This window comes from Elephantulus edwardii, unplaced genomic scaffold (assembly GCF_000299155.1).
Source record: "Elephantulus edwardii isolate Elephantulus edwardi_28Jun2011 unplaced genomic scaffold, EleEdw1.0 scaffold00236, whole genome shotgun sequence".
Taxonomy (NCBI): domain Eukaryota; kingdom Metazoa; phylum Chordata; class Mammalia; order Macroscelidea; family Macroscelididae; genus Elephantulus; species Elephantulus edwardii.
In genome coordinates, this window is record NW_006399986.1 from 2,352,450 (window position 1) to 2,365,818 (window position 13,369).

At 48.4% G+C, this 13,369-nt stretch overlaps 1 protein-coding gene and 1 pseudogene across 1 annotated transcript in view; both read left to right on the top strand.

Moving 5' to 3' along the window:
• Positions 1 to 11,797, top strand: part of LOC102862374 (skin secretory protein xP2-like) — a 19,354-nt gene extending 7,557 nt beyond the window's left edge. Inside the window, exons 2-3 of the mRNA XM_006898713.1 lie at positions 3,088 to 3,141; positions 11,168 to 11,797. Of these exons, the coding sequence (XP_006898775.1) occupies positions 3,088 to 3,141; positions 11,168 to 11,797 (684 nt within the window). The remainder of the gene's footprint in view (positions 1 to 3,087; positions 3,142 to 11,167) is intronic.
• LOC102844425 lies at positions 3,968 to 5,035 on the top strand (annotated as a pseudogene).
• Positions 11,798 to 13,369: the final 1,572 nt, after the last annotated feature.

Genomic DNA, 13,369 nt, shown 5'->3' on the forward strand with positions numbered 1-13,369 from the left:
TAATCGGGATGGGTGTGTCAGAGGCAGTGCGGTTGGCGCAGGATAGAGCAGGGTTTAGGGCTGTTGTGCATAGGGTCGCTATGAGTCGCAAATGACTCGATGGCCCATAACAACAACAACAACATTTTACATTGTTTTGCAGACTATTTTGGGAGAGAGGTGAAGATTATTTTAGTTTTATTAGGTTTCTAGGGGGGATTTTGTCTATGAAAAATTTCTCCCCTCTATTATGTATGTTTTGAAAGAAAAAGTTTATTCCAAACTTTTTATGAAATGATTGAAATTTATAGGGCAAGTTGACTTTCTATTCAATCTCTTCTCTCTCTCTCTCCCTCCTTCCCTCCCTCCCTTGTTGGTTTTTGAATATAAACCAATTCATAGCTGACCCTCCCTTTAGTTTCTGAGGCTGTAATAGCACCAAAAGAGTGTCTATCTTTATTCCAAAGCGTGAATTCGAACTGCCAGAGAAAAGAAGTCTCTGGGGTTAGCAATTACTTTACAGTCAATATGTCCTTTTGAGTGAGATCTGGTGAATTTGTGGTTAAAGAGCTGCACTAGCAACCCAGAAGCCGGGGGTTCAAATCCACCCTGGTAAGAAGATGGGAGGGGGCACTACACGTCACTATGAGTTGTGCTCGACTCAATGGCAATCAACAACAACAGCCTCACTACACAGGAAGCCCTGGTGACATAGTGTGCGACATGTTGGGCTAATGACCACAAGGTCATTAACCCACTAGAATCCACCAACCACTCCCCTGGAGAAAGAGGGGCCGTCTCCCAAAAAGATGTACCACATCTAACACCTGCTAGGTCTCCAGGAGGCGGAATCCACTCAATATCACCAGATATTATTATCATCTCACAGAGAAACATTAAGCAGTCAACATTTATAAAGATAATTGCCTTTGTAACCCTTTGGGTCAGTTCTGTGCTGGCCTTATAAAGTTGTTATCATTGGAATCAATTCAATGTTACACTATATTTGATCCCCTAGAGAGATAGAAGACCAAGGAAGAGAAGGAAGGGGAACCAGGGGCTTGAGATGAGGGAAACAGAGGATATGGAGGGGCAGATCAAAGAACATAAAGAAGGGTAATGAGAGGCAGAAAGGAGGGGGACTGAGGGGTATAACGAGGAGGTCAGCAAGGGAATACAAGCCATGGTATTTTTGATTGTTCTGTATGCCTGTGGCAGTTGGCCAACGAATAAGGAAGACTAAGAATTGATGCCTTTGAATCATGATGTTGGTGAAGGACTCTTGACTATCCCATGGACTGAGGAGAGAATGAACCAATCTGTCTTGAAGAAAGTACCACCAGGGTCCTTTCTAGAGGCAAAAGCTGACTCAAAGTGCTTGCCATTGAGTTGGCACAAACTCATAGCTGATGTCTCAGAGGGCTGTCAATTGAACAAGAAAAGATTATTCTCTTTCTCCATCAGAGTCACTGAAAGATTTGAACCACCAGGGAGGGACCAGACTGGGGTTGACAGGTTGCTCACTGTGGACTGAGCCCCTAGAGTTCTCAACTCAGAGACCAGCTTCCTCAACCTTCATCTCACATACGTCATCAGGAGATATTAGTCCATGGTGAAAGACATCACGCTGGGGACAGAGGGTGAGGCAAAGAGAACAAGACCTTCAATAAAATGGACTGTAACAGCCCTTGAAAACCCTCTGGAGGCTCAGCTGTGAGTCAGTTCCAACTTGACAGCAGGCATTGCGGGTTCTGGATTAAACCTCACATCCCAGATGTGGGTTATCAAGCTCCTTGTGTGCATGGCATTGTGCCCTCCCCTCCACCACCCTGTCTTGGACAGCGAGGCTTCCCAGCCCCCAGCGCCTTTGTGAGGTCTGGGTGAAGCTCCGAGCAGAACTCTGGGTGCTCCATTAAGGTCTTTAGTGCACAGGGGGCATAGTGGGTTGTGACAGAAGGTTCAGGGTTCGAACCTGCTGGGCGCTCTGGTGCACATTTTGCATCTGAATTGGCTTTACAGCAATGGGTTTGTTGTCCGGTGTGGGTGGGTTGGGTTGGGTGGGTGTCACTTTATCTTCATGTCCTCCTTTAAGGAAACACCGAATAATCATCTTCGTTATTCCTTTGTCCCACCTGGGTTATGGAAGGTCCTTCCTGGGCACCTGGGGCCATAGGGTGGGTCTGAGAGAGGCGGGTCCTGGGGGGGGGACAAAGTCTTAAAGGTGGTATTTAAAGCCTGGCCTCTGAGGGACCCAGGTGTTCACAGCGAGCCAGAGAGGAAAGGACATCACTGAGCAGAAGAACGGAGAGTGGAAAGCTTCTAGGAGGCTATCTGTACATGGAATGTTCCCTGTGAGAAAAAGGGGGAGAGGAAGCTGTTGGGTTCTTCTTCGTGAGTCCAGGGTTGGGAGAAGGGGGGAAAGGAAGTGGCATGGGGAGGAAGAGGCTTAAGGTGGGAGAATAAGCCTAGGGTGAGGGAGAACAGGCCTAGGATGGAGGAAACAGGCATGGGGGATGGGAAAAGGGGGGGCGAGGAAGTGGCCTGGAGCAGCAGGCTGGATTCGATGTGGGACCCGAGCCAAAGAATGTGGAGGTTCCATTAAGGCATAAACTTTAATATGTATGTATGTATGCATGTATGCATGTATATATGTATGTATGTATGTGTGTGCGCGCGCGTGTGTGTGTATTTAGCTAGCCCGCCCAAAACCGGCGGGTGCATTGTACCACCAGCCGCTCAGTGCTGCCGAGGGAGAACAGGGAAACCCTGTGGCCTTCCCAGGTGGCTATAATCGAGTCAGACAGACTCTCCTTGAGGGCAATGCATTTGGGTTTTTAAATTTTTTGTTGTTGTTGTACCTATTTCAAAGATGTGAACATTAAGGCTGGAAGGTTTGGAACTAAGATTAGCTTGGTCCAAGAAGAGGATGTAGGTTGCAGAGGCAGGTTGGGGTGAGGGTGGGGGACTGGGCTGATCCACTTTGCTTGCTTTCAGATCCTAACGCAGAGGTCCAATGTAGGTAGGCTGCGCCAAGCGCACACTGTCTTCAACTCCTATCAGAGGCATGTGCTCGAGCAATATTTTAAAAAGAATTGATTCGTTGTGTAGGAGGAATGCTTGGCTCTGGCCCGAGAGCTGAATCTTCAGAAACACCAAATTCAGGTCTTCAATGGGATGGTTAAGTGGACAGGGAGCGTCCCCACAGTCGTGCAGAGCCTGGTGGCATAACAGATTAGGACCCCTGCGCCCGCCCGGGAGCCCACCTTCTTTAGCCTATTGCCAACAACACAATACGAGGGCAATTACAGCCAGGACCAGGCCTCCGGGGGGGCCCTTGCTCAAGGCACTCAGTGGGATGCTTTTCCGCCCCCAGCCTATACCCAATATCCAAGTGTCACGGGTTACTCGCTGGAATCATCCAAGAGCTCCAACTTTTCTGGGGGTTTTACAGATCTGCGGAGTCCTTCCAATGTCTAACAGTCCGTGGAGAAGTCTTTGGACTTGATGAATGGGAAGCCTCGTTTGCTGGAGTTGTAAGGTCCTCTGGCTGTGCCCGCAGTGCCCTGCAATCCCACAGGGAGCCAGCCAGATGGGGGCGAAGCACCACGCGCAGCTCTTACAATTCAGCTCGGCTCCCAGTCAGCATGGGATGCCTGTCTGTTTTCGCTTTCTAACTCATCACCCAAATTGACACTTTCTTTTTTTTTTTTTTTTGACACTTTCTTTTAAAAGATCTTCAGTCTGGTAGCCTGTGACTTCCTTGGGCTTGCAACAATTTTTTTTTTTTTAGAAATTGATACTTAATTTGGTATTAATAATTTTGAACTTTTTAAATTTGCATTCATTCATTGTGACATTTTCCGCCGTTCCCCCCTCCCCTCAGTTAACTTTTTTCATTGGAAAAGAAATTCTTCTATTTTCACCTCTTAACTTCTCTGGGCTTTTAACATATCTGCAGAGGCCTTCCAATGTTTATCAGTCCCTGGACATGGCTGTGTACTTTATGAATGGGAACCCTTGTTTGCTGGATTTGTAAGGGACGCTGGCGATGCCCATGGCGCCTTGAAATCACAGTGGGAGCCAGATGGGGACACTTTGGCATAGGTTTCTGAGGGGTGTTTGTCTATGAAGAATTTCCCCCCTTATGTTATGAAATAAAACGTTTTTTCCAAACTTAATTATGAGACGAGTGAAATTTATAGAACATGTTAACTTTCCTTCAATCTCTCCTCTCTCACTTTCACTCGTTGGCTTTTGAATCTAAACTGACTCATAGCTGATCCTCCCTTTAGTTTCTGACGCTGTAATAGCACTGCAAGAAAGTGCCTGTCTTTCTTCCCTAAACTCTGCTCTGTCCTGTGCCAATCACACTGTCTCCGACCTACCCATCCCGATTACCCCAGTCACTGAATCAATCCACCTCGTAGAGGGCCTTCCCCTCCTGCACTGTCATTCCACCCTGCCAAGCATGATGCCCCTCTCCAAGGACTGGTCCTTCCTTACAACATGTCCAAAGTATGTTAGACGGAGCCTCAGAATCCTTGCCTCCAGGGAGCAGCCCAGTTTAACCCTTTCCAGGATGAATGTTTTCTTAGCAATCCATGGTACCCTCAGTACTCTTCTCCAGCACCACAGCTCAAAGGCATCAAAAAACCCACTGTGAGGCAAGCAGGGGAGACTGAGAGGCAGAAGATGGGGAAATAGAGGGCAGGAAGTGGAGCACTGAGGCAGAGAAGGCAAATGAATACAGCCTGAAGTCCTCTCTGCATGGATACCACTCCAGTTGTTCTGCTGTGATCCATCACAATCTCCTAAGAATACATCCTGACTTGTCTCCAGACTTGCACACTGAAGAATGCAACATCTTGATGAACTTGTTGAAGGAATGCCAACCAAAATCACAGCGTCCTGAAATTTTTTTGGTCACTGCAGTGATCTTGATCGTCAGATGAAGAAATGCCTAGAGAATGAGTATGCGGGAAAGAGGACCAAGAGCAGGGAGTATGGCAATGCGATGAGGAGACTCTTGAGTCCTCCAGATGAGTCGGGAAGATGAATTTTGTTTTCATTGGATGGCCCTGGCTGAGAGAAGACCCAAAGACTTTTGACGGATGGTCGAAAGAATCTGTCTCCCTTGGTCTTCGTGATCCTGTGACTGCCTAAATCTCATCCACTTCTGTCCTAGAAGAAATGGGGGACTTCAGAGTTCTGAGCATTTGTTAGGGGACACTTTACTAGTAGTTGTCTCTCTTGCCAAGACACCTGACCAAGACAGGCTCTCTTCCCTTTGTCTAGAACCAACTGGCATCAAATAACTTGCTTCCCTCAATAAAATAACTTATTTTAATTGCCAAAAAATCCCCACCCAAAAACATATGAATGAATACGTGAAAATTAAAAACCACCAAATACCAACAAAACCCACAGAGCAAGCTCCAAGTAGCTGCAGACACAGTCACGTGATTCAAAGTGTTGTAATATGACATGACTGATCTGAGTATCAAAAAGGAATTTAAAGCAAAAGGCAAATTACCACAGTTTATTTCTTTATTTTTGCATGTTTTCTCTCTCCCCACCATAGAGTTTTAGACTTCTAGGCTTTGGTGGCTAAGCGGTAAGGAGTTACATTCCCAACCCAAAGGTAGACGGCTCAATTCCACCAGCTGCCCCAACGGAGAAAAGTGGGAAATGTCTTCGTGTGCAGATTAGCTACACCTGAAAAGCCCTGAAGGATTAGCTGTGAGTCAGTTCCTACTCGATGAGACATAATAGGCTGGACTCATGGAAAATGTTTTTGTTGTTAGAATTAGCTACACAAATTTTGGGTTTGTTTTTAAGAGTGCAGATTTTCATACCATCATTCACAGATGTTTTGCCTTAACTTGATGAGCATCATTAATTACACTATCTAATCAACCCCGAAGAGCAATGGTGTCTTTCTGGAGACTAAGGTGTGTCTGATACAGGCCATGGTCTTCGCAATCACTTGCTATGCATCAGAGAGTTGGACAATGACCAAGGAGGACAGAAGGAGAATTGATGCCTTTGAGCTGCGGTGCTGGAGAAGAGTATTGAGAATACCATGGACTGCTAGGAAAACAAACAGATTTGTCCTGGAGAGGGTTAAACCAGGTGGCTCCTTGGAGGCAAGAATTCTGAGGCTCCATCTAATATACTTCGGACATGTTGTGAGGAGAGACCGGTCCTTGGAGAGGGACATCATGCTTGGGAGGGTGGAGGGACAGCGCAGGAGAGGAAGGCCTTCTATGAGGTGGATTGATTCAGTGACTGGGATAATTGGGATGGGAGTGTCAGAGACAGTGCGATTGGCACAGGACAGAGCGGAGTTTAGGGCTGTTGTACATAGGGTCGCTGTGAGTCGCAAGCGACTCGACAGCACATAACAACAACAACAACAATCAACCCTGTGCCGCACACGGCCTTTCCCCTCCTTCTATTTGGATATTTTTATTTCCCTTCCTCTCCTCCTCCCTCTTAATCATTCGCCCCACCCTGCTACTCCTGCGAAATTAACTGTGTGTAAACATTTATTGGTCTGTTTTCTCTTTTTATTATAGAAGTCTTACAATTCAAGTGTCTTCTTTTTTTCTCTTCAGACCTTAACTCAATCCTGTTTTTTAATTTTTTGCTCCTCTGTCCCTCCCTCTCATTCTTGTTAGCCAATATTGGCATTGCTACTTATAAACCTTTTCTTAGCTTTTAATACTAGTGGTCTTATGCCATAATTATCATGTTTTGTAACTGACTTCTATCACTCAGCATCATTTGTCCTAGATTCGTGCACAGTATTTCATGAAATCTTCATTTTTCAGTGACGTCGGATACACCATTGGGTGGAATATAACACGTTTCGGGGTTTTTATAATTTCCATCCCTGAACATCAATAGCATAGTTTCTTTAGCCCTTTATCTGTTGATGGATGCTTGGATTGTTTCTATTGTAAATAGTAAATATTAATTGCAAGTGTTGCTGTTTTTGATTACCTTCAAGTCAAGCACGAGCACGACTCATAACGACCCTGTGAACAAAAGGCCTGAAGCCTCTTGACAAATAACTACATTTGTCAAACTTCACCGAGTTTCTAGAGCAATGTTCTTTAGGAAATGGAGGGCATTCCTACTAGTGCTGTAATAAACAGAGGTTTGTGCATGTCACTTTGCATCCCAGCTCTTGTTTCTTTCGGATATAAACCTAGTAGCGAGACTTGTCTGTTCCCACTTTTTTAAGGAAGCACCAAACTTTTCCATAAGGGTTACACTATTTCACACTCCCACCTGGAGTGCGGGAGAACTCCAATTTCTCTCCAGCCTCTGCAGCATTTGTTGTTTGCTGTCTTATTGAATCTTGCAATGGTTGCTGGGAAGCATTGTTTGGCTGCTGGGGTTTATTGTGTTTTTGTTGTTGTTGTTTTTAAAGGAAATGTCTCTGCTGAAACACTGCACAAAGACGTTTTGTAGACAGTCATTTTGGAGAATTCTGGCAGTGTCACCTATTGATATCTGTGCCCCTGCCCCCTGGGCTGCTGAGTCTCACTTGCACCTCCTGTTCTACTCTACTCTCTCCAAACTGCAGAACAAAATTCACTGATTATCAGCTCATAGCTGAGCCTCCAGGGGTTGTCAGGGAAGAAGGCGGGCACTGTGACCAAGACAGACTGATACAGGGACTGTACCAACGGGCTTGGGCATAACCAATGGAGAGAACGGCACAGGGTAGTCTTGCAAGTTGCTCATAGGGTCGCTGGGAGTCTTAGTCACTTCAAGGACACCTGATAACAACAGATTCAGTAGGCCACCAACCTGGACACCTGTGCAAAAACTAACTTGACTGAAATCAGTGCAAACTGAAGTTCAAGTTCCAGGCAAGCTTGGTTCTCGAGCTTAGATATGTTGCTCATGGCATCAGCAATGTTGATTTTGGTGGTGTTTGACAAGAAATTCTGTGCCAAATGCACAATTGCTTGATGGCAGCGTTAGACAGGCAGTGAGAATGGCCAGCACGCGGCACAGAGGTCAAGAGGAGGGGAGCACCTGCTTTTGTAAAACGAAGCCTCAGACTTGCTCCAGCCAGGATTGGCAGCGCCCTACAAGTGGTCAAAAGTGGCCAATGAAGCACTAAGAAGCCAAATGCGTGGCTATTTGAAATTTTCGTTGCCTTTGAGTTCACACAACGTGGGTGTATACCCCCGTGTCCAGTCTGCCATGTGAGCACGTCTAATAAATAGGGGTCTCGAGTGGCCTAGTGCGAAGGGGGTTGCACAGGCAACACAAAGCCCCGTGGTTTGAATCCACCGGCTACTCTGCAGGAGAATGTTGTTAGATGAGGGAGAGTCTGACCCATAAGGAGCCCATGAACCATAGATCTGAGCCCTGCCCCGTCCTGTGCCAACCTCACAGCCTCAGACACACATCACCTGCAGTCACTGTGTCAATCCATGTACCAAGGGAGGGTCTTCGTCCCCTTCGCTGACCCTCCACATGTCCAAGCAGGATGTCCCTCTCCAAGGAACAGCATCTCCGAGCTACAGGCCCAAAGGATGCGAGAGGACGCTCCCCCATCGTTGCCTCCAAGGAGCAACCTGACGTCACCTTCTCCAAGAGAGATCTGTTATTTGGGCGCCATGGACTGCCCTGCAGGTGGAAGGTGGGCGATCACCTCCCTTGAGATTTCCCGCCCTTGAAAACCCTCTGGAGGCTCAGCTGTGAGTCAGTTCCAACTTGACAGCAAGCATTGCGGGTTCTGCATTAAACCTCGCATCCCAGGGGCGGGCTATCAAACTCCTTGTGCACATGGCACTGGGCTGTGCCCCTCCCCCATCTTGTCTTGGACAACGAGGCTTCCCTGCCCCCAGTGCTGTGTGAGGCCTGGGTTAGGCTCTAAGCAGAACTCAGGGTGCTCCATTAAGGTGTTTAGTGCGCATGTGGTGTAGTGGATTACAACAGAAGGCTCAGGGTTCGAGTCTGCTGCGTGCTGTTGTGTACATTTTGCATCTGAATTGACCTTACAGCGATGGGTTTGTTGTTGGGTGTGGGTGGGTTGGGTTGGGTGGGTGTCACTTTGCTCCTCTTTGGTGGGAGAGAAGAAGTTCTGAGTTGATCATCACGCCCTCCCTCAAGGAAATGAAAACTAATTATCTTTGCTACTCCTTTGCCCCACCTGGGGTTGATTGTTTATCGAAGCTCCTTCCTGGGCTCCTGGGCCCACCGGGTGGGTCTGAGAGAGGCAGGTCGTGGGTGGGTACAATCTTAAAGGTGGTATCTAAAGCCTGGCCTCTGAGGGAGCCAGGCATTCACAGCGAGCCAGACAGGAAGGACTTCACTGAGCAGGACTGAACGAGCGGAAAGCCTCTGCAAGGATGTCGGCTCCCAGCGAGTTCCCTGTGGCAAAGAGCCGGGGGAGGAAGGTGTTGGGTACATCTTCACAAGGTGAGTCCGGGTTTGTAGAAAGAGGAGCAGGGATGGGGCATGGTGTGCATGGTGAGAGGGGGCCTGGGGAGGAAAAGGCGGAGAAGCCTAGGGTGAAGGGAAAAGGCCTAGGGTGGGGGAGGATGCATAGGGGTCCAGGAAAGGGGACGGAGTTGCAGGGGAGGAGGAGACCTGTAGCAGGGCCAAAAAACTTGGAGGTTCTAGCAAGGAACGAAGTTGTTTGGTCCAGCTTCTTGCACCGTGCTGGGGAGACAGGGCCTCTGTGTGTTTAGGGGGCCTGCTCGCGGGTGGAGATAGCACCTGGCCCCTCCAGGTTTGGCCGGGGCTGCACACCCACACTTTCTTGCCTCTGGAACCATCTGTAGGATCAGCTGGAAGTCTGAGCGAGCAAGGAGTGAGCTCTGGTGGCTTCGTTGGAAGGCATTGCACTGCTGGCTTACAGGCCCGCGGTTTGAAGCCACCCGCTGTTCGGTGGGAGAAAGATGGGCAATCCCCTCCCACGTGACGTCCAGCCTCTCACGCCCCACAGAAGGGTCAGCTGTGACTCTGCTGTGATAACACGTCAACTGGGGAGCAAGGAGATTTGTGTGAGGAGCCCAAGGGACGCGTGTGCACTGAGCGTTGTACCACCAGCCGCTCGGTGCCACCGCGTGAGAACAGGGAAACCCTGTGGCTTTCCCAGGTGGCTGTAAGCGATGTGTCAGACAAATTCTTTTTGAGGCCAATGCTTTTGGGTTTTTCAAAAGAGGGTGGTGTTTTTTGGTGGTTTTGTCCCCCCCCCCCCAATTGAACCCATTTCAAAGATGTGAACATGAGGCTGGAAGGTTTGGAAATATGATTGGCTTGGTCCGGGGAGAGGACGTAGGGTTGCCAGGGCGGGGTGGGTGGAATGGGGGCCTCGGCTGACCCACTTTGCTTGTTTCAGATCCTAATACGGCGGTCCAGTTTAGGCGGCGCCAAGAGCGCACAGTGTACACTCACGAACAGAAGGAAGTGCTCGAGGACTATTTTACAAAGTCCAGATTTATTGGGCATGAGGACTGCTTGGCTCTGACTGAAATACTCCATGTTTCAGTTCACCAAATCCAGGTCTTCACTGGGATGGTTAAGAGGGTGGGGAGCGTCCCCATAGTCGTGCAGAGCCCTGTGGCATAATGGATAAGGACTAACTTCGAGTAGAACTACCCAGTCACCATGGGTCTTATGTCAACACTGCTGCCTTGTGCTCCTTCTAAGGCAGTTCTACTCTGTTATCCTGGGGAATTAGAGTGGGAATAACAGTAGAAATTAACCCAACAGGAACATGGGCGCTTATGAGTCTTGAGAGACCCTCCTTGCAGCCTTGTAGGTGTGCCCTGTCCCCATCCTGTCCCCGCCCTCTGGATCCTCCTGAACCATCTCCCCAAAACAACCCAAACCACCTGTGTGGATCCTAAGGCTTGTGTCATTTCAACCAAGTTCCCTAGGCTTTTCTAGCTTGTGGCCTTGGGGAAACTGATCAGGCACAGGGTAGTGGGCTCGGGAGAGTGGATTCCTTCCAAGTGTGTAAATATTTCTCTGAAAGACTGAGTTCATGGAACTACCATTCATGGAACAGCAAGCAGTTGGAGACGTCACACGCTGTGCCCCCAGACCTGCCGCCCTAAGACTGAGGGGTCTTCTCATCGGGTCTAGGTAGAGGGAGGCGGGAAGCTCCCCTCCTCCATGCAGTCAGCTCACTGCCCACTCTGTTGGTTGGCAGGTGTGGTTCAAGAACCGCCGCTCCAAAGAAAAGCGGGAATGGAGGAAGAGCAAGGAGGAGCAGACAGAACCTTCCACGGCTGCGAACAATCCCATGGTCACCTACGCCCTTGCGGACACCACTGCGCCTGCGCCTGCTGATGGCCCTGCCTCTGCCTATGTCCATGCGCCTGGGGTCTCCACTGCGCCTGCGTCTGCTGATGGCCCTGCCCCTGCCTATGTCCATGCACCTGCGGTCTCCACTGCGCATGTCCCTGCACCTCACCACGCCCCTGTTCCTCGCCCTGCACCTGCCAATGTCCCTGCGCCAGGGGATCCAGCGTTCTTGGGGAGCGCGGGTTTCTACACCCCAGCTCCATCCACTTCCTTTGGCCTTTGGCCAAGGGCCCAATACGCCAATGATTACAGCCAGGACCAGGCCTCCGGGGCCCTTGCACAAGGCACCCGAGGGAATCATTGGTCGCCCCCAGCCTGTACACAGTATCCCAACCCCATGGGTTACTTGCCGGATTCCATAGACTCGAACTTTTCTGGGCTTTTTACAGACCTACAAAGCCCTTCCTGCGTTTCTCAGCCCTTGGAGGAATCTGTGGACTTAACGAATGAAAGCAGGTGTTTTCTGGACTTATAAGGGCTTTTTCTCGATGACGAATCCCCCCCCCCATTATATAATGTTTTAAAATTTTTCCCTCTCCTTTTTATTATGAGTGAAATATAGAGAGCAAGTTGACTTTCCATTCAGTCTCTCCTCTCTCTCTCTCACTCGTTGGCTTTTGAATCTAAACCGACTCATAGCTGACCCTCCGTTTAGTTTCTGAGGCCGTAATAGCATTGGACCTCCAGAAACTCTAATAACTTTGATAAATGTCGATACTTGTAGAGGGGCTTTAGGCCTTCTCTTCACAGGGTCCCTTTGAATCGTGCTCGACGCGAAGGAATCATCAACAGCACTCGAAGAGAGTGCCTTCCAAAGAGTGGATTTGAAGTGTCAGAGAAGAGAGGCCTCTGAGGTTAGCAGTTACCCTACCGTCACGGGAGATTTGGTGGCTTTGTGGACTAAAAAGTTGTACTGGCAACTCTGAAACGGGGGGTTCAAATCCACCCTGGTAAGAAGTTTTGGGGGGGGAACTAAACAATTTACATGATCTGAAAATTCCCTGGAGGGTGAGCTATGAATTAGATGATTCTGTTCCGACAGCACATAACAGTGGATTACTTTGGTCTTTAATATGAAAAATATTGCTTAAAAATTACAGGTGACTTTGTACAAGGCTCTGCAGATTAAAGTAGATTGTAAGATCTTCTGACTCAACATGTCCCATGCTAGTCTGTCTCATCCCCAAAGAGCGAGCCCTTTCCTCCGGCTGCCCCCTTCCTCTGCTCCCACCTTGTGGCCATCTTGACCCCTGTGTGGTTCCCTGGCCATTTAGTTAACCCACTTCTGTGAGGGTCGTTTTCTTCTTCATTGACTCTATTTTACTAAGCATGATGTCTTTCTCCAGGCCCTGGACCGTCCTGATATCTCGTCCAAAGCATAGGAGGTAAAGTCTGGTCATCTTCCTTCTAAGTAACTTTGTGTTTCACTTCTTCCAAAACCAGTTTGTTGTTCTGGAATTCCACGTTATTATTGTTAGGTGTTTCCCTCAAAGTGGAATAACTCTAATAGATTTTTTTCTTTTCTTTTTCTTTTTTTTTTTGCTGCTGTTGTGTGAAGTTGAGCTGCTTGCAACCCATACTACCCCTGTGTACAGCAGTTCTGAAGTCAGCTCTGTCCTGAGCCAGTCTCGGATTCCGGCACACCAACTCCCATTGCCCAGAGACGGTATCAATCCAACTCATCCAGGGTCTTCCTCTCCTACTCTGTCCCTCCACCCTTCCCAGCATGATGTCCTTCTGCAATGATTGGTCCTTCCTGGCCATGTGCCAAAAAATATGTGAGATAGAGCTTGAAAATCCTAGCCTCCAAGAAGAGACTTGGTTTCCTCCTCTTCAAGACAGACCGGATGTGTCAGAGATAGTGAAGTTGACACAAGATAGAGCAGGGTTCAAGGCTATAGATGTTATAAGTGACTGGAAGGCACATAACAAAAAGCAACAACTAAGATAAGCCACTACCCTTGAAAGCCTTATCTAATCTTTCCAGTTGCTGTTGTTATTTTGACACCACAGAAGCAATCTCTAAACCAGCACAATGCTCCTAGTA